This window comes from Carassius carassius, chromosome 17 (genome assembly GCF_963082965.1).
Source record: "Carassius carassius chromosome 17, fCarCar2.1, whole genome shotgun sequence".
Taxonomy (NCBI): domain Eukaryota; kingdom Metazoa; phylum Chordata; class Actinopteri; order Cypriniformes; family Cyprinidae; genus Carassius; species Carassius carassius.
In genome coordinates this window covers 24,430,852-24,450,718 of record NC_081771.1, presented here as the reverse complement: position 1 = coordinate 24,450,718, position 19,867 = coordinate 24,430,852, and the positions used below count along the sequence as shown (strand labels likewise).

The following is a 19,867-nucleotide window of genomic DNA, read 5'->3' as shown; positions in this document are numbered from 1 at the left end:
GGATGTGACAGATGCATTGCATTTTAATCTCTTGGCAGAGAGAGACGTGTTAAGGAAGTGTCTGTTTCTTGCTGTTAGTTGAATGACCGAGACAAACAGGCAAAACAGGCTTGCAGACAGAAAGCAACTCTGTCGCCGCATACTGACTGCATAAAAATCTTCACAAATGGTACAAAAGACCATACCTTGAAGGTAAGTGGTCGCTGTGGAGCCTAGCAGAGTAGATACAGCTGACCACCCTCAAGCCCTGAAGTGTTTTTACACTCAGTCTCCATATGGTTGGGTGGCAAATGTGTTGTATATACACCAGAGCAGATGTGTGTGGCCACCCCCTCCCACAAAACTGGCCGCCATGGCACAAGCTTTTCTGTTCATCCACAGTAGTGTCTGTTCTTCCTGCACCATGTGGGGTTGAAGCATTCTCAGAGGGCTTCAATGCCAATAAAGAAGGTTTAAAAAGCTGACCCCTAACAGTCATGTGTTTTTAGGGGAGTTAGGTGGATGTTGTCTTTAAACAAACAGGCCAGGCTGTGTGAATGCATCCCTCTGAAGGAGCGAGGCAATTATGTGGATCGTATTGCCCCGGGATGTTTTGAAAATGTGACTTTAAAAAGGAGGCTTTGTGGATGACAGTTTGACCTCTGACCTCAGCAACAGATCTCATTTCAAAGTTTGATGCTTATTTTTAGGTTCCACCAGAGTGAACTTTAACATCAGTGGCCTTTGACCCCTGTGTGAACTTGACAGCACTGATTATTAGAGTTGTGTGGAAAATGTTGAATTTAAAAATTGGCTGAAACTTTCATTTTATGAGTCATTTTTATTTGAATTGAACTGGCAGCTTCTGCGAAGCTTGTGACACACCAAACCAACATCAAAGAATGAGCAACGATGAAAGCTGACTGTGTTGCCTCGTGTCACCTGCATCTTAGCCAAAAAGTTGCACTTGAACACATAGCAAAGACTACAGCCAACAGCCAACTCAGCAGGAGGCAGTAGTCAGCATTCGTTATTCAAAAAGGGAAACCAAATCTAGGACTCCAGATATACAAACCGTAAACAAAGCAGTGCTTAAAATGTTGAATATCAGTCCACTGATGGACACAACTCCACCAACATGGTCCAACTAGTATCGATGCTGTAAAAATAACATGCCTCAAAAACTGAGCTGACAGATGCTCAATGTTCCGGCTTGGTGTGTCACTTCGATGAGGCCTACAAAACCTTAAAACTTTCTAAAAACTTTCTACAAAGTGTATATCAGAAAAAAATTGAAATGTCATCTGAGCAAGTATCAAACTTGTTGCTGTAGTTTGAAACTTCTTTTGGCATGGGCTCTATCAAACTTTCTTTGTTTTGACAATGGGTGCTCCCCAGAGATCAATGAACTGTCCATATTAACCGTCTGCTAGCTGACTACTTCAAATTTTATGTAACACTATTTATTTTCATAACAAACTACAAGCACTCCTAATCACCCTGAAGTATAGTAGTCGAACCTTCTTGCCCGTGTTCATGGACTTCATGAATTGTAATCTGACCTGAGTTCAAAGTCTATCTATACAGATATGTATATATTGTTTTATGTACTTGCTCAATGACACTTTGTCAATTTTTAACCAAAAAACTGAGGGGGGTTGAGGGGGGATCTTTATTGTAGCTTTAAATTGAAATGTGATTTCCAATACTAGCTCTGTTTCCATTTGTAAAGGCACACAACCTTACTGTTTATGAGACTTATGTAGTTACATAAGTGTCCGTGTAGCTCAGACAGTAGGGTATTTTTATCATAGCTGATAACAATGTTTTTGTTGAATGCACTATAAGTTGCTTCGGTTACAAGCATCTGCCAAGTAAAAATATTTTTTAGCACTTTTGCAAATGTTTGTCCAGGCAAGTTTAGATTAATTTTGCTGTTTATTTCTGTGCATCTGTATGATATGCCAATGGACAAAACAGGGAAAACAACTTCAGACTCATTGTGAGGTCAGAACCTGTCATTCAGTCCAGTTCCAGTTTCCAAATCAACCTGGCATATTGCCTTTAGCCGGGACAGGAAGTGGGTGGAAATGGACTTCCTGTCAGGATGTGGCTCGTGAGAGCGCAGCACAGAGTACAATCGTATGCTACGTTCTCACCCAGACTACAGCACCTGTGCTTCCTCTACGCAGGAGCTCCGACTGAGGCCCAACAGACCTCTCTCAGAATTGTTTCCTCCTCTACACACAGTGCTGACTGATGTTCTCCTGGCTTTAATTTGATGCTTTATGTCCAACTCGAATTTTTCACATGTATAGAATATGTCTATAGGTTCTGCTCTTTAGATGGATATAATGTGAAGCACTATGGCGGTTTCCCAATCGTATGATCTTATTGTCACTGCTGTTGCCAAGTGTTTTATTTAAATCTTTACTTACCCTGTGGATTTGTTGTGCGTTGCAGAAGTTTGGCATAACCGAGATGAAAAACAGAACTTCCTTCAGTGTTTTGATGCTCAACTGGTGCGTGAGGAGAAGAGATTGGAAGTTGAAGAGGAGCTCAGAGTTCAGGTGGGAGTAGAGCTGTCATCAGGGGGGATCCAGGGGCCTGTGATGAAGGACGCTCAGTAAACACATATTAAACCTTCCAAAAGTATGAGGAGTGGGGCCCTCAGCTTCATAATTTTGTCTTGTACCCTTATGAATTCAAGCCCTGGTTGGGAGTAAAGAAATCAACACTCTCTCTGCAATACATTTTATAAAAGTCATAAAACAAAACACCTCAGCTCATTCACTTCCCTTGTGGCCTAATTAATTTTTTTCTCTATATCCATCTCTTTGCCTCAGGTGGATGAACTGATGAGACAGGAACTGAAGAACCTTAAACTGGTGGTAGACAGAGACAAGGGAAAGAAAAAGAAAAAAGTAAAGAAAAGTAGTAAAAAGGTGAAAGGCATGCATACTTCCTAGCAGATACAACATTAAGCACATTCTAAATGCCCTGCATGAGTGACAGTGTACAGATGCTCAGTGCTCCCTGCTCAGATTCTAGATGGTGACTGGTCTGTAAACGCCTGTAACGTGTCGTTTAGTCTGGATGGATTCAGATCTTGAGATGTACTCTGAGCCTTCTGTTTATGCACCTTGTGTTAGGGGCCCTGGGGTCATACAGTGATTTGCCCTTATGACCAGGAATGTGGGCTGGACAGAGAATTAGTAAAGGTGTCTTGCCCTCGTCAACTTGTGTTTTGATAGGGCCCCTTTTCTCCACCTTCTTTACCACACACACATAAGCAATATATGTCTAGTGGAACAAAGACATATATGCCTGGGTAAAGTACGTTTACATACACAAGAATGTTAAATGTGGCTTATTGACCCTGGCATTTGAATATGCTTCCATAAATTCCTGAACCCAGAAACAGTGTTATCAGAATGTTGATACTTTACGACTTACTACATCACAACGGTCAATACTAGACATTCATATGTGCAAAGTGCACACAATAAACACAAATTATTATGCTAGCAATATCTAGACAGAATAATGAACATAGACAGAGTTAAATGTGAATATGTGTATTGCTGTTTAACTGTGACCTGTAAATATATGTGAATATATAGGTGATCAATCCATCTCTGTATTTCCTGCAATCAGTCAGTATTGTGTCTTTTCCAAAACAAGACGCAGAGGAAAAAGGCCTCATCGCATGCCAGCACAAGAGTTAGAATTCCTCAACAACATATTTGGCGCTCTGCTTGAGTTGTTTTATGCTGAGAGGTTTTGACAGCTAAATCCGTCACAGACGCTGTCTGTCTGACGCGTGTAATTTATACACAAATATGTTTTATCATTAATCATCCTGCAAATGCAGGCACATGCAAATCATGTTTAGCTTTGCTGGCATAAGACTAAATTCCATTTTCTCACAAGGTTGGTATATTGAACTTTACTGTGATTTTCAAAACATTCAGTGAATTTTGGAAGCCATGCAATTTGGGTACAGCAAATGAAACATTATGCAACAGGCAGGGTTTGTTTCTTAAGTGAACATGCGATGCCCAACTTGAGCTAATGCTAGCAGGAGTTCACTCTGTCAGTTATATAATTGCAGGCATCAGTGTTTTTAGGAAAAAGCTACTGACTTCTCCATTCGCAGGGTGTTTTCGATCTTAATATCATTGACTCACAAACTCAGACCTGCCAGAAAATTATCTAACATTTTCCATAAAAATATTTAGGGGAATCACAGTACTCTCAGTCCATTGGTTTCTGAGAAAAATCAGTGGATATGTTCTATTCCTCATCCAATAAATATTTAGAACATTTGGTAAATTATCATTTTAAAAAAAAACTGGCTGCTAGTCCTGCTAGTCTGGTTCATTTGTGGTTTGGAAAAGGTCTGAATTACAGCAGGTTCCAGGGTGTCTCCAGCAAGCTGAATAAAATGGTTGTATTATGAGTTCTTTATGGATAATCAAGAAAACACAGTGACACACAGTGTACTCATGTAATTTGTTTGTTAAGTCAAGTCACCAGATGTTTTTCAGGATTTCTTCATTTTGGGTGCAAGCACGTATGCCACATCTGTTATTAAGATTTTTCATTGTAGAGTCAGAATTTTTAATATACTGAAACAGACATGTACATATTCCCTGCTGTTAAAAGAAAAATAAACTTTCTTTACAGTCTGACACTAATCTAGGCATACTTTGATTTGCATTATGGCTATCTTCAATCTATTTTAATACAAACCAGCGCTGGGTTTCCCAAAAGCTTCGTAAGCCTAAGTTTGTAAAAACGATCATACGACTGATCTTAAAATTACAGTCTGTTTCCCAAAAGCATCGTAACTTAAGTAGCACTTGAAAATCATCGTAGATCTATGAGTGCTCTGGAGTAACCGTTAAGCCCTAAGTGCATCGTAAGAAGACAGATTTATGCGTTCACCTGCAGGACAATCGACAGATTACACCTTTAACTTGATTCAAGCGCAATGTGATTATAATATAAGGATTTGATTGTGCTTAATTGTACACTTTATGACTCGTTTTCTTATTTTTGTTCTAATTAATTAATTAATTAATTAATTTATAAATGAAAGGGCACAAATACAGAAATACACATTTCAATTAAATGACTGAACAAAAAAAGAATTAAAAAACGACTAAAATAAGTAATGTAGGAAATGTTTCAAAAGACTGGGGGGAAAAAAAATATGTCAATGACTTGCTGAAGTGCACGAAAACCACATATGTATTTGATCTGAAATAACATCTCACTCTCTCTCTCTATACTGTGTATAAATAAATTAATTTAAATAATTTTATGCATTTAGCAGACGCTTTTATCCAAAGCGACTTACAGTGCATTAAGGCTAACATTTTTTTACCTAACATAATATATAGATATATAAAGTACATAAAGTATATTATATATTATTATGTAAAGTATAATATTATAGACTATAATATAATATTGTATTGTGTTATAATTATTATATCCAAGTTGTCTGTCTGGAATGCAGCCTTAGGTTAACGTCAATAAACGATAGTGTACTACAATTAAGAGCCATTCTATAAGGTGACATTTCAGCACTTGATAAACGGATAGCGACTCCTACTTAAAGCACAGCTACGTGCAACTGTGTTAAGTGCATTGTTGGGAAACGCACGTGAAACAATAATGAACGATCGCAAAATTATTTGTAGAAAATGCTCTTAAGCTCTAAGATCAATCGTTATCGCGAAACCTGGCCCAGAAAAATGAATACTGGTACTTTCATATGACAAAATATTTTACTACCCTTGTTGATTTCATAATTATTTTCATATCTTGCTGTCCATAACTAAAAACATGTTTTCTTTGCTTTCAGAAAAAAAAGAAGGGGCGGAAGGCTGGAAAGAAGAAGAAGAAGAAAGAGAAAGATCTCACAGCTGACAGGTTTGAATAACCAAATTGGTTTAAAATGCAAAGTCTGTTTCACAAGAATATTGTAATTTAGTTTAATCATTGCTTAAAGAGCACGTTTGACCCCTGCCACTGTTTGCACTGGGAGATGTAGATCAAATGTTAAAGAGTTCTGCAGTAGAGGGATTGTGTCTGAGCTCAGGGGATTGACTGGCGGATGTCCATATGGAGCAGAAGAATTCATAGCTGGCTTTGAAAGCTGTGATGTAATAGAAGGTTGCGTCAGATACCCAGCATGACTGATCAGTTTGCAATGCTCTTTCTCTTGTTCTTTCTCTTAAACTTTTTGTTTTCCATCTAGGACCATAGAATCTCTGTATGAGGAGCTTGTAATGGAAGGCTTCATAATCAGGCCAAAGAACATCAAGTTGACAGATTACATTGGTAAAAACTAAACACAATCACCACAGAGATAACAGTCACTTATTTTTAGTCTTGGACATTCTGTAATTACTTGACCCAAAACTGGTTTCATTTGGCCAGTTCTTGTTGAATTGAATGCAAATTCTGTCATTACCCTTATCCTGTCATTCATTACCTGTTTGACTTTCTTTATTTTGCATTTATATTACGTGGTTCAAGTATCCCAATTCTGATTTTTTTGTGCCTATGTGGCACAGATCAGAAATGACCCATGAACATATAAGCTGGGAAAAACACATGGATCCCAGCATTTTCAGATCAGTTTTAGGCCTCATTCAAATGTGGAAATGTGAACTCTGTTATGAATCAGACACATGCATTTGCATCTGTCATGTAAGTCATGTAAACTGGTCAGCAAAAGAATCTGATTAAGTCAACAAATTTGAATTGTTCATTAAGACCTGCAGTGTAAATGTGGCCAAAATGTCCTCTTTTATGTTCCACAGATGAAAGAAAGTCACACAAGTTTGGAAAGACATAAGGTTGAGTGAATGATGACTGGGTGTTTAATTATGGATGAACTATCCCTGCTTAAACTAAACATTACAATACAAAATATTTCATTCTGTTTTGAAGATGTAAACATTTCAGTTATAAGACAATATTGTTCTTATTGAATAATCTATAAATGGTGTACATATTTCTGAAAAAGCGATAAGTATTTAAAAAAAATGTATTAAAAATATAATAGCATATCAACCATAACCAACAAAGTTTAGAGCTATGAAACTATGATGAAATATAATTATACTTTTTTTATTTTTTTCCGTGGATAATTTATTTAAAAAAATAAAAAGTCATTTACATTCATTCATTTGATGTTGTTGTTGTTGTTGTTATTATTATTATTATTATTATTATTATTATTATTATTATTATTATTATTGTTGGACAGTCAAATCTTATAGTCCCCTCTGTCAGCTGTCAAGACTAGATCTTAATTTGGCACAATAAGTTGAAGGCCCCTTAGGAATCATTTTCCTCCCCTCTGTTTCCTGGCACAGTGTATTGCCACATGAAAAGAGAGCTCTTGTCCCAGTTCAATGGCTGTGGTCACACTTATGGACTCCAAACCGCCTCTGAAGTCATATGTTTGCTAAACATTTCAGTATTCCTGCTGATAATTCTTGGAAATAATTAGTATAGCTAAATCACATAAAGTACATAAAGTCCAATCTCAGAGCTGTAGCTTTGAAGTGAACATTTATTGTGCATTGAGAGGTCTTTTCTAGAACAACTTACAAACACTCCTTTCAGTGGTTTTCATGTGTAACTATTTCTTACATCTCACAAGCACATTGAAATCAGAGTTAACTCAGTCGTATAGCAGTGTAAATGATGTTTTATGATGCAATAGATTGGCCAGCGGTACAATCTGGATTTTACTGCTTAAGCGACTTGATCACAGACACGTGGCAAGTGCTGAATCACATCCCTCGGAACCTGTGTGTATCACAATGGATTTTATGACTCTTCAACGGTTCAACTGCACAGCGTAGTAACCTAATGTTGCTCTAAAATGGCACAATAGATGAAGCCTTAAAATTTTGTTTCTGTTTAGTGTCTTCTTACAGGAACAGGGTGTGGTGTTTCAAGTTTAGAAACCACATCGACTGCTACAGTATGTGATGGAACAACTGATGTTTTTTTATTACATTCCATGGAAACCAGGGTTGTAATGATGATGTGATGCAATGCTGGCAAGAAGCCATTGATGTCTGATGTTTCATAACATGTTTAAAGCAGTCTGGCATATGTTCTTCCTTGTCTTTCTAGGCGAATACAGTTACCTGGGCACAACATTGCGGCAAGCAGATATTGAGCCCATGCCATCTCTGTCTGATGTCAGACAGCTCATTGCACTGTATGGCGTCCTGCCTCTGGGTGAGTGTAACCAGCTCTGACTAGTCAGGCCTAGTCAACACTGCTTCCCTTCATTTTAGTCATAAAAATGCACAAACACACCTGGTGTCTGGTACGACTCCAGTGATGCCACTATTATGACGTATGTTTTGCTGGTCTGCAAAATGGGAGAGAAATATAAAAAAAAAAAAACATTTTATACCCAAAACACATTCTCAATCTAGCAATTTTTTTTTTTTTAGCCTTGTAAGACATAAAATAATCAAAGTATGTTTTGATTGTTACCATGTATTACCATGTAATTACTACAGTTACCCCTTTTTTATTTATTTAAAAAATTGAGAATAATTTGAAACAAAAAAAAATATTTAGAATCATGAGACATTTTATTTGAATATATCTTTATATTAAAATTTTAAGAACTTAAAGTCTGACAATTACAACTATTAACAAAACCATTGATATTACTTATTAATGTTTTAAAACATTCACATAAACTTTCACTTTCAGATGAAAATGGCAATTAATTTTATATAATGAACAATATATAAAATATTTTATTTTTACAGTATTTTTGAACCCCCCACCCCACCACCAAAAAAAAGATTGTTCCTGTATTAATAAAAAAAAAAGGCCATGTATCTATTCCAAAAATGAACTGAGCTGACCTAAATGCATTATGAAGCAACAAACAATGTGACACTATAGTAATTAGGCTTTTGAGGGTAAATATTTACACCATTGTGCTTAAGAACCTTGAGGGAACTTTATAGTGGCTCACATCAATTTTTCAGGAGCAGTACTATCAGATCCATACACACGTTTGGCTGTGTGCATGCGTGTGTGTGTGTGTGTGTGTGTTAGAGTAGGTAACAGAACGCACTCTATCTGCCCTTCTGAACTGTACTTGACCCTAAGCAGCTCATAGTCTTTTGTAACTTTCTCTGGAACGAATGCTTCATTGCCATAGCAATGCCTGGTGTCCCATATCACATTATCAACACCAACATTCATGCTATACCACTCACTTCTCATTTAATAACCCAGCATTGGCCCAATGGGATCAGCACAGGGATCAGGCAGATCATACACACGCTGTACTGGTGGGCGGTAACCTTAACAACACTTTGTGATTCGTGGCCCTAGGCAGATAAGCGTTACCACATAAACAGAGTGCAGTGCTAAAACAAAGACGCCTCAGTCAGCAGCGGCAAAACAGTCACACACAGGAGTCGAACGTCTATTTCCCTAATGATCTCTGTGGTATAAGAGAGTGCGATGTCTCTCCAGAGGTACCTCATTGCGGCATTCCCAGAGGAGAGTAATAGATCATCTACACTGCAAGTACAAACCTGGATTGCTCCCAATACAGCAAAAGCAGAGCAAACTAAATCAACTTTGTCTGCATGCAATGAAAATTCACCGTCTGTTGTGCAATATTATCTTATTGTGAATAATATTTTTTTTATTACTGATAATTCAAATGTTTTTTTACCTCACCTCTACAAGCTCACTTCATCTGCATCTACTTCGGAGAGCAATGGCTAAAATCTCAAAATATAATTATCAATCGATGCAAAGAAACAAGTCCCCACATTTCTTTCTTTCATGATAATCCTTCACACTAGGATATGCATCACAATGTCAAAAAAAAAGATCTGTCATTACTTCCATTTTGTTGTGACGTTAAAAAGGTTGAGAAAAATCTTCCCTATCTTTTGTCACTGATGTCAAAGACTGTGGCTCATCAAACTTCAAGCAGTATTTTGGCACAAGTTACTTTATAATTTGACTAATGCTAATACAATATCTGGCCAAGTGTTTTTTACATGTTAGGCTGTTAAATGCATTTACAAAATTGAAATTTGTAATGGTAAATTTTCAATGTTTATTTTAAGGACATTTTTGGTTGATTCTACAGACATCCATTTATCCTAGAAGCAAAACTGATGTAGTCTAAACTTGCTAAAAAGAGGAACAGAGAGAGAGAGAGCAAGATTAATCATTATAATCATTATCCACTTTCTCAATTCCTACTCAGTATGTGCTTTCTAATAAGACATAAATCCTAGATTTATGTATCTTTGATAATTGACCTGCCTTGGCCTGAAGTATGTGTCTCTCTAAAGAGATCAAGTCTTGTTAGATCTACCCACTAGATAAAATTTTCTAACCATTTAACTGGGCGGACTCAAGCAAATCTTATTTGAGCATATCTAAACTGGCAGTTGTTAACTGGGACAGTGTGAAACACAGGAACATTGTTGTTTAGAACAACTGTTTTGTATAGGTGGTTGTAGAAAAGCACAGGTTTTTCAGTGTCCCTCATTGTGCTTGTCTGTAAACCATTTTATACTTGATAAACTTTGCAGGTATTCAAAGGTCAAATTGACTTCCTCCATAACACAATGGCCCTTTTAACAGGTCTGTCGGGGGAGATTAGGAAGTGCAATTCAGTTTTGAATAATCATGTTTAAAACGTGGTGCATGGGAAGTGTACATGCAGATACACATTAATTCATGCATAAACATACACATAGGCTATGCTCCATTCTGCACACTTACAAGGTGTAGTAAAAATAGGCACTCACTGGTGATGGTGAAGTCCATACTTTTGAATGTGCAGCAATGGGTGGCTAATAAAAATGTCCTATGAGAGACAAATGAGCTTCCTCAAGGGGGCGCTTACCAGCCTGGAAAGTTGAACTCTCCATTGAACCACATGCAAAACTCGGGATGTTTATTTTACTGGAACCATTTGTACACTAGAAAGTTATTTTGTTCAAATGATTAATTAAGGATTCATACCTGAAACACAGCTGGCACTCCTACAGTCTTTATAAAAATAGTCTTAAAATCTTATTCAGCTTACGAAAACAACTGTGATCCAACCTAGACATCCAGTTGAGACAACTGAGCCTTGTTTGTGCAAGTCTGGTGAAACAGTATTCAGATACTGTATCTTTATAGCTACGTTAAATTTATTACCTTATAAGTAATAGTATGTCTTAACTTTAGACTTTATATAACAGAAAAATGCAGCAGCAGCTTTGGCTTTGCATTCCTTGACACATTTCAACTACAAAAAATGTCAAAAGTGGACAATAGCCCCAAAAGCATGCACATAAGCATACATAAAGTATTATACCACTTGATTATGATTTTGTGATATTTTAAGTCTAATTTTAAATAAAATTTAATATTATTTAGGATAGTGTTTGAATTTGAATGTAATCTATGCCTTACTCGTGCAACACACAGCTTGCACACTGTGGTGATTTTTCTGTTTGTATCGCCCCCTGCTGCATACAGATTTTAAAGGGGTCATATGACCTTGCTAAAACAAAACATTATGTTGTGTATTTGGTTTAGTGCAATTTGTTTATGTGGTTTAAGGTTAAGAAACACATTATTTTCCACAGAATGTACATTATTGTTACTCCTCTATGCCCCGCCTTTCTGAAATGCATGGATTTTTACAAACCTCATTGTTCTGAAAGGCGAGATGTGCTCTGATTGGCCAGCTATTCAGTGCATTGTGAATACCTCAAGCGTGTGACGCCCCTTAACATACTGTGATGCTGTCTCCCAGCACGATGAGACAAAACCAATAAAAAAAATTACAAACTAGGCATTTGTTGCATCAAGTGGGGACATAATTAGATTATAATGGCTTATACTGTCTTTTTACACATTGCGTTGTGTATCGTGCAGTATAAAAATAAAACCATGTCTGCATTTGTGATCAGAGAAATGACAAACAACAAGTGCCACTCTACTCTGCTCAAAATTCATGTTTGAATCATCAGTGGCAAAATATAAAAAATGTACTTAGGCTGTGAACCAGTAGTACCGGACAGTCCTTGCAAAGTTGGAATTGCCCCACTTTATAGAAACAGCCTTTATGCACAGATGCATTGCAGGCTCAGGAAATAGTCCTCCATAAAATGCACTGCACACATCGGAATATTTGGGTTGAACTGCTTTGGAACAGTGTTGTTAAAGGGATACTCAACCCCATAATGAAAATTTTGTCATTAATCACTTACCATTTTGGCAAATCAGAGCTGTACGCTCTTCTGTGTCAGCCGTGACACAGGCTGCGCTATTTTCTTTCAAATCAAAGCGTAAATATACCTCGAAAATGTATCCTTGTGGCGCGGCTGACACAGAAGAGCGCACACTGCCTGCATACAGCTCAGATTCGCCAAAATGGTGCTATGCTGATGTGGAGTGACACAGAGGAGACAAATTGTTGAATAAAGTCATTATCGTTGTTGGCAGCGGCAACTACATACAACATTGTTACGATCCAAGATGTAGATGAGTTTGTTTCTTTATCAGAACAGATTTTGTCAAATTTAACAGTACATCACCTGCTCACAAAACATTAATCAATGAGTAATGAACACAACTCAATGAACCTCTTATGGAGTGAAAACCTGTGTTTTTGAATGACAAATCCATCATTAAGGCATTTTCATTTCAAACCATCCCTTCTGGACAAAATGAGTACATGATTGCTTGATCTGTGCATATTTCTCTCCTGATTCAAATTAGATTACTAAAATGCTCCAAATCGGTTCTGATGAAGAAACTAATTCATCTACAATAGCATGTATCGCCTGTGGGCGAAAAATGTAAGCAATGTTTTTTTTTTTTTTTCTGGGTGAACTGTTCCTTTAAAGGGCAATTATTTCTGGTTGTCTAGATGTCTAAGAGAGATGAAGATGTGAGGAAAAATACCCTCACATACAAAATATGAGCATGTATCACTAGAGTTCTTTCTATGCCCTCAATGCTTGCCTCTTATCTTAGGGTGGGTTACACATACTTCTTTTCACTTCATAGGAGTAGTCCACCCAAATATGAGAATTCTGACATAATTTTCTAACCTTCATATCAATCCAAACTTGTATTCTTCCATGGAACACAAATAAATAATTCTGAAGATTGATCATGTTCTTTCTATTCACTTATAATGAATATGAAGTTATGAACTGAGACATTGAAGCTTCGAAATGAAAACTTAGGCGCCATGAAAGTATGTTAAGAATAGGCCATACAAAGTAAAAGAATTCTAATATCTACTATAATATTTACTACAATTTTTGTGTGATGAACAAACAGAAATTGAAGATGTTATTAATTTCCCTTCCAGTGAGCATTTAACATTTTTGATTATTCCAATTTTTTATCTAATCTTTCAGATCAGTTTTGTGAACTGAATTAACTTATTAAAAAGATCTAACTAAAAACAGTGAAACAGACATTGCTACTTCTATCAAGTCAAGTCAAGTCACCTTTATTTATATAGAGCTTTAAACAAAATACATTGTGTCAAAGCAACTGAACAACATTCATTAGGAAAACAGTGTGTTCTATCATGAACACAGCGAGAACAGATGGGTGCATGCCAAGATTTTCAGTGAATAATGACTTACTTAATATAATGTTATCAAACATGGACCACCGGTATACATTACAGTGCTTTTGGGACTCATTGAGAACAGAGACGTGATATTACCCAGCACCTGTTACATGTTACGTCTGTACGGACGTGTTTGTTTGTGCGAATGTGTGTGCGTGTGGCTGGATGTTTGTGTGTGCACTGGTAGTCGTATGTTTGTGTATGCTTCTGTTTGTGTGTCTGTGTGGTCTCACATTCATGCCCACTCACTGCATCCTGAGCTCTGTTTAATTGCAGCCCTTTTACCACAGCATCCATCAGAAGGATCTCACACCACCTGTGTCTTAGCTCTAGAGAGCCATAAACTATTGTTCTTCTATTACTGTGCACCGGCAGCCAGAGCAATCAACCTTTCCTGACATCTGACTTCCTAATCAAATGAGTATAGAGTTCGCAGTATAGTTCCACCCTGTCTTTAGATATAAATGAAATATTGGGTGAGGTGTATTAGAGTTTAAACAGCTGGAGTCAAAGGGGATTTTCCTTCTTTGTTACAAGAATATTATATTGCGAATTATCTCGCAATCCTCTTGAGATGACTTTTGAACAATTACTCTTATTCCACTGGTGTATACCGATGGTTATCTGATATACAGTATTTGTGCAGAATAATGTCAGTCAAATTAATGATAATAAAAGTGCAAGAGGTCAAGATCGATGATGAGAACATAGAAAAAGGATAAAACACTCACTGCTCCCTCTTCTGGTCTCCGTAGGTTCTCAGTGCGTCCATGAAAGAGGGCCCCTGATCCGGGCTCTGCTGCTTACAGGGCCGGCAGGTGTTGGGAAGAAGATGTTGATCCATTCCCTGTGCACCGAGACTGGGGCGAACCTATTTGACCTCTCCCCTGCAACACTAGCTGGTAAATATCCAGGCAAAAGCGGACTGCAATACCTCCTGCACATGGTCTTTAAGGTGAGGTGAAATCATCTGAGGCATCTCTCAAAATACCTCCTGGGAATATAGAAAGCCAAGATTCCAGTGTTGAAATTCTATAAGCTTCTTTTAGCTCCATGTATCATAAAAACTGATAGAATCAACATATGTGATTGATTGCTGTGCATGTACTGTAGCTTTGCATTAAGATTTATACATCTTCTAAAATGGAGTGAAAGTTCAGACTTTGCGTGGTGTGAAATATTCTGGCATGGCTTCCAAACACTAATGCAAATGGAAAAGCATTCCTATCTGTGTCATCATGGTGACAAAATAATTTTAAAAAGATGTTGTTTACTTGATGCTTAACATTTCAAGAAGTGTTTAGTACTTTAGAGTACATAAATAAACTCGCGTTTAACCTAGAAGGCCAAAACTTTATCCCCACATTACCTCTTCCCTTTAGTAATAAAGCTTTAGTAATAAAGTTAGGATAGTTTATTGTGTTGATATTTGTGTCCTTTAAGAGAGGAAAATACCAGGCTTGGAAGTTCTACTTGAAGAACTGTTCCTGAGAGCATCTGGCACAGCAGATAAACAAGACAGGATGAGGCAGGGCTATGGTGATCTTTCAGCACTTTGCCTAATGCATGCTGGGAATAAAACCAGGTGCCAATATGACTTCCTTCTCACTTAGCCCTTTTTTGAGATGAATCACTTCTCCAAATTCTTGCCCAATGCAAAGCTCTCTTGTTATAAACAGTAGATATTATAGATAGTATAGAACAGTAGAAGGTTTCATTTAGGGAAGTTTGTTTGTAGGTTCTGTTCCTTCTAATCTGTTTTCAACCGACTTCTGATGTTGCTGCTGTGGAGGCCAAAATAAATCCGACTAAAACAAATCTGCAAATCCAGAAAACTAACTCAAATATGTGTGGGAAAAAGAGCTAGTGTTTTCTTGAATTACAGCTAAATAAATGAGTAGTGTATTAACTGGAGTCAATCCCCATGTCCATTGATTTTCATTATGGAACTGAATCTGTGAAATCTTGTGTGAAAATATGCATTTCTGATTAATTCACTATGGACTACATCATAAAACAGAAGCCTATAGAGATTTCAAGTTCATTGCAGCACTAGAAAGAGTTATATTGACAGTTTCCAAACATACAGAAACCCACAGAGGCCATATTTGGCTTCGGACAGGAAATCAAGACAGAAGGCAGAAACATACTACTATAGCATATTAAAACTTATTACAGAATTTAGCCTACTATGTATACTTTAGTATGACAATTTTATAGATGCAGAACACCAGATTGACCTTCTATTTTTAGCTGTTTGATTTCAAGGATGTATGATGGCAAGTATGATGATCCCCCTTTCCTCTAAAATACGAAAGCAGCTAGATATTTCCATTTACATACCTGTGTAGAACATATATTTATGTCTTTGTTAATCAGTAGTGAACAGGACACATTGTTTTCAGTCGAATTATATTAAAACTCATATTGTGGCTCAAGTGGTAGAGCATTGCGTTAGCAGCGCAATGTTGTTGGTTCGATTCCCAGGGAACACATATTAGGTAAAAACTGTTATCCTAAATACACTGTATGTCGCTTTGCATGAAAGTGTCTGTTAAATGCATAAATTTAATTTTAATTTAAAGCATGCACTTACTTCACTAATGTGGTGTTACGTGTTTTGGGGGCAGTGTTGATAACAGTCAGTGTTGTTTCTTCTCTGGCCAATAAGTGATTGTTTGTGAGAGAGAGAGCTGATGATTGTTTGTGTTGTTGTACCGTTTGGCCTGCGTTGGAGGAACAATGTCGTGTTTTGGCAGGTGGCTCGGCAGCTGCAGCCCTCAGTCATTTGGATTGGCGACGCTGAGAAAACATTCTACAAGAAAGTTCCAAAGCTGGAGAAAGAGGTTTGTCTACCAGCAGGAAGAAAACAAGTCAGCTTCTGTTCACAGTCAGTAGAACAAATATACTCATAACTTTTAATCCATCCTGGCATACAGCTTCAATACCAGACCATCAGCTGTGATATTCTTCTGCATTTGTTTAGTCCTTCGTTCACTGGCATCCAATGTATGCAAACTCATTTTTAAAGACTTTGTTAATGTGGCCTCTGCTGACCTCTTGTGGTTAAAGATGAAGATACACTGTGCTAATATTAATAGAGTAGTGCAGCAATGACATATTTTTGTAGGCCAATCTGGAAATTAGCATCACCCTGAATCAGTCAAAAGAAACCAACAGGATTTTTCCAATGGCTTTTGGATTATTAAAGAAAATAAGCTCCGTCACCATCAAAACTTTATGATTCTTACATGTTTTGTTTTATGATCACACATAAAAGATTTTTGAAGCCTAAATACAATCAACATATATAATAAAGCTAAATGGTAGCTATTAATGAACTACACTTTCCCAGAAACACCTGTAGTCATATTTAACTTCAGGTAGCCACTTTTTTAGTTATCACAAAGGGGTACTGATGTTTATGTTGTTTAATAAAACATAAAAGCATGTTAGGCTTGTGTTAAACACAGACCTTATTTCAGGCATTTAACCAAAAATCCATTAACAAAAAAAAAAGAAAAAACTTTGACTTTGAGACAATGGAACTAGAAGTGCTTTAAAGCTAACTCTATAGTTTTCTTCAGTTCAGCTTTTTCTTCATTCTGTTAATTTCTAGATGGAGCCCAAAAGAGTAAAGAAAAGCCTGCCGAAGGTCCTGAAATCTATTAAATCAGAGGACCGAGTGTTAGTGGTGGGGACGACTCGTAGACCTTTCGATGCAGACATAAAACCTTTCTGTAAAGTTTACAAGAAGATCATTTTGATCCCTAGACCAGATTATGCTTCAAGATTTAGTAAGTAAACATCTGTGTCTTTCACATAAGTTATTGATATGAAGTGGATCAAAAAGGTTCATTGAAGTTGTTCTAAGACAAGAATGCATTTTGGTGTTAGGTTTTAGGACAACTTTGATGAAAGATTTTGATCCACTTCAAATGTTGACTACTGTATAGTTCAGTTTGCATTTCTATACTAAAATCTGCTTTATTATATGTATATTATATGAATTTAAGAGGTGGCAAACATATGTATTTTTAATGTTTAGCTCTGTGGAAGGAGCTGCTCCAAGCAGGTGGTGCTCAGCTGGGTCCTAAGCTGGATCTGAGCTCTCTAGCTAAAGTAACAGATGGTTACACTCAGGGTCACATCCTTCAGGCGATCCAAACTGTCCTAAACTCTCACCGCCTCAATCAGCAGACCAAGAGACCCCTCACTGCGGTGGAGTTCATCCCCCCTCTTGCAAGACAAGATCCTGTCTACAAAGAAGAGGAGGAAGCCTTCAAGGTCTGGTTTTTAGTGATTTTTTTTTTCTGGAGGGGTGCATGTGTTGAACCCAGCTTTATATAATGAGTGTACATTGTGTTTGTATTTTCTGTATTGATAGGCATGGTACACCCGGACACCTCTGGGCAAAAAATGGGCACGAGCGGCCAAGGCCAGTGAAGAGGATCACAAGAAAGGGAAAACTAAAGGAGGAAAATCACAAAAGAAAGAAAAAAAGGGAAAGAATAAAAAGAGAAATAAAAAGAAGTGAAAATGGACACTCTTTTAAACTAACAAAATAGTCATCCAATCAGAGCCTAAATTCAAATACAGCCACAATTTCTCTTCTGGCCAGCAGAGGGCATTAGCCATCTTCCAAAGAAGCGTCTGCTTACTGTATGTCTTCAAGTACTGTATGTTTAATCCTTTCCTTTTTTGCTCAGCAAGTACCTTTTGTGGGGTGTTTTTTCTTTGTTTTGTTTGACTTTGGTTCTCATCTGTGTGTTTTATTAGCATCATGTGTCTTCTCTTCAGTTGTATTGTTGGCTAATTATGATATGCCATACTTGAATTAAGGACTTTGCATGTACTGCTGTAGTTTTTTGCTGCAAATTTGGCATTGTTTTTTTTTTTTCAGGAAAAAAAAGGTTTGGTTATATAGTTTTGCACTAAACATTATCATGATATCAAGTACAAAGCTCAGTGTGTTGTTTTAATATTTATTTTGTGCTACTTTTTTTTATAATCTGATTTATTAAAACCTGACCTGAAGCCAGAGAGCCATTAAAGGACAACCCTGACCTAAAATCTTCTCTCTTGACAATTTCCAGAAATGATTGGCAAAAACATTGAAATCTGAATGTCACACTTGAGAAATTATAATATAAAATAAAATAACATAAAAATTGTAATTATAATAAAGTATAAATGTCATTGTGTTGAATAACAAAATATGAAATCAAAGGGAAATTATTTTAGAGAAAACAGCATACCTTTCATGCAAACATTTTTTAGACAAATAATTTAATTAAAATCTAATTTATTAAATTTTTAAGAATTTTATCAATTTTAATTGATTAAATAATAGATAATGGCCTGGTTTCACAGATGGGGCTTAAACTAAACCAGGATTAGGCTTTAGTTCAGTAAGGACATTTAAGTATTTTTATTAATGTGCCTTAGAAAAAACATAACTTTTGTCTTCCACAGAAGAAAGAAAGTCATGTTTGGAATGACATGAGGGAGAGAAAATGAAAACAGCATTTACATTTATGGGTATAATAGCTATACCTTTAATTTAGTTCTGAAATAAAATGCCGCCTTGAAATGAAATTCATTCATTTTAAAGTGTGGTTAAAAAATCACCCAAAAATGTAAATCATCATTTACTTAGCATCATATCATTCTAAACCTATTGACTGACTTTCTTCTGCTGTGTGTGGCAGAAAAGAGGAAAGTCATAGAAGTTTGGAATGACATGAGGGTGAGTAAACGATGACAGATGAACTATGCCTTCATTAGTTAAATAGGGCCACTTTTTGCTCTGTAAAAAGACAGAGAGAGCAAAACACAAGCTATATATTACGGCATCATATGGAAACTCTCAGTATCACAGAGCCTACTGGCTCATGTATTCTTCAGTCAGACTGTGTCGGCCTGAAGGGCTGCTGTGCGACATCTCTGCCCAGGTCTCAGAGTATTTAGTGTTCAGTGCTTACAAAACAGCCTTCCCTGCCAAGCAGCTGACCCACTTCCCTCCCTCCTTTAGACTCCTCTTCCCATGGGAGCAGATGCCTGTTTAAATTCCTTCATTCTCAGCAATCTGTGTGCTACCCCTTCTTTGCAACATAATCAACTCCCACACTACTTATCCCAGGTCATTCTTGGTATATTCCTCTCTCCTCTTTGTGTGTGTTTTTTGTTTTTACTTTTTTT

The 19,867-nt window shown here is 36.9% G+C and overlaps 1 protein-coding gene across 2 annotated transcripts in view; it reads left to right on the top strand.

Moving 5' to 3' along the window:
• The window catches only part of iqca1 (IQ motif containing with AAA domain 1), a 34,233-nt gene extending 16,011 nt beyond the window's left edge, over positions 1–18,222 (top strand). The window contains exons 10-19 of one of the 2 annotated variants that reach the window (XM_059571352.1): positions 2,443–2,549; positions 2,826–2,924; positions 5,855–5,922; positions 6,251–6,333; positions 8,149–8,256; positions 14,422–14,621; positions 16,426–16,512; positions 17,286–17,463; positions 17,715–17,953; positions 18,054–18,222. In XM_059571352.1, the coding sequence (XP_059427335.1) occupies positions 2,443–2,549; positions 2,826–2,924; positions 5,855–5,922; positions 6,251–6,333; positions 8,149–8,256; positions 14,422–14,621; positions 16,426–16,512; positions 17,286–17,463; positions 17,715–17,953; positions 18,054–18,203 (1,319 nt within the window). In that variant the 3' untranslated portion in view covers positions 18,204–18,222. Of the gene's footprint in view, positions 1–2,442; positions 2,550–2,825; positions 2,925–5,854; positions 5,923–6,250; positions 6,334–8,148; positions 8,257–14,421; positions 14,622–16,425; positions 16,513–17,285; positions 17,464–17,714; positions 17,954–18,053 lie in introns of those variants that run through there. The other variant, XM_059571353.1, reaches the window with a different exon arrangement.
• Positions 18,223–19,867: the final 1,645 nt, after the last annotated feature.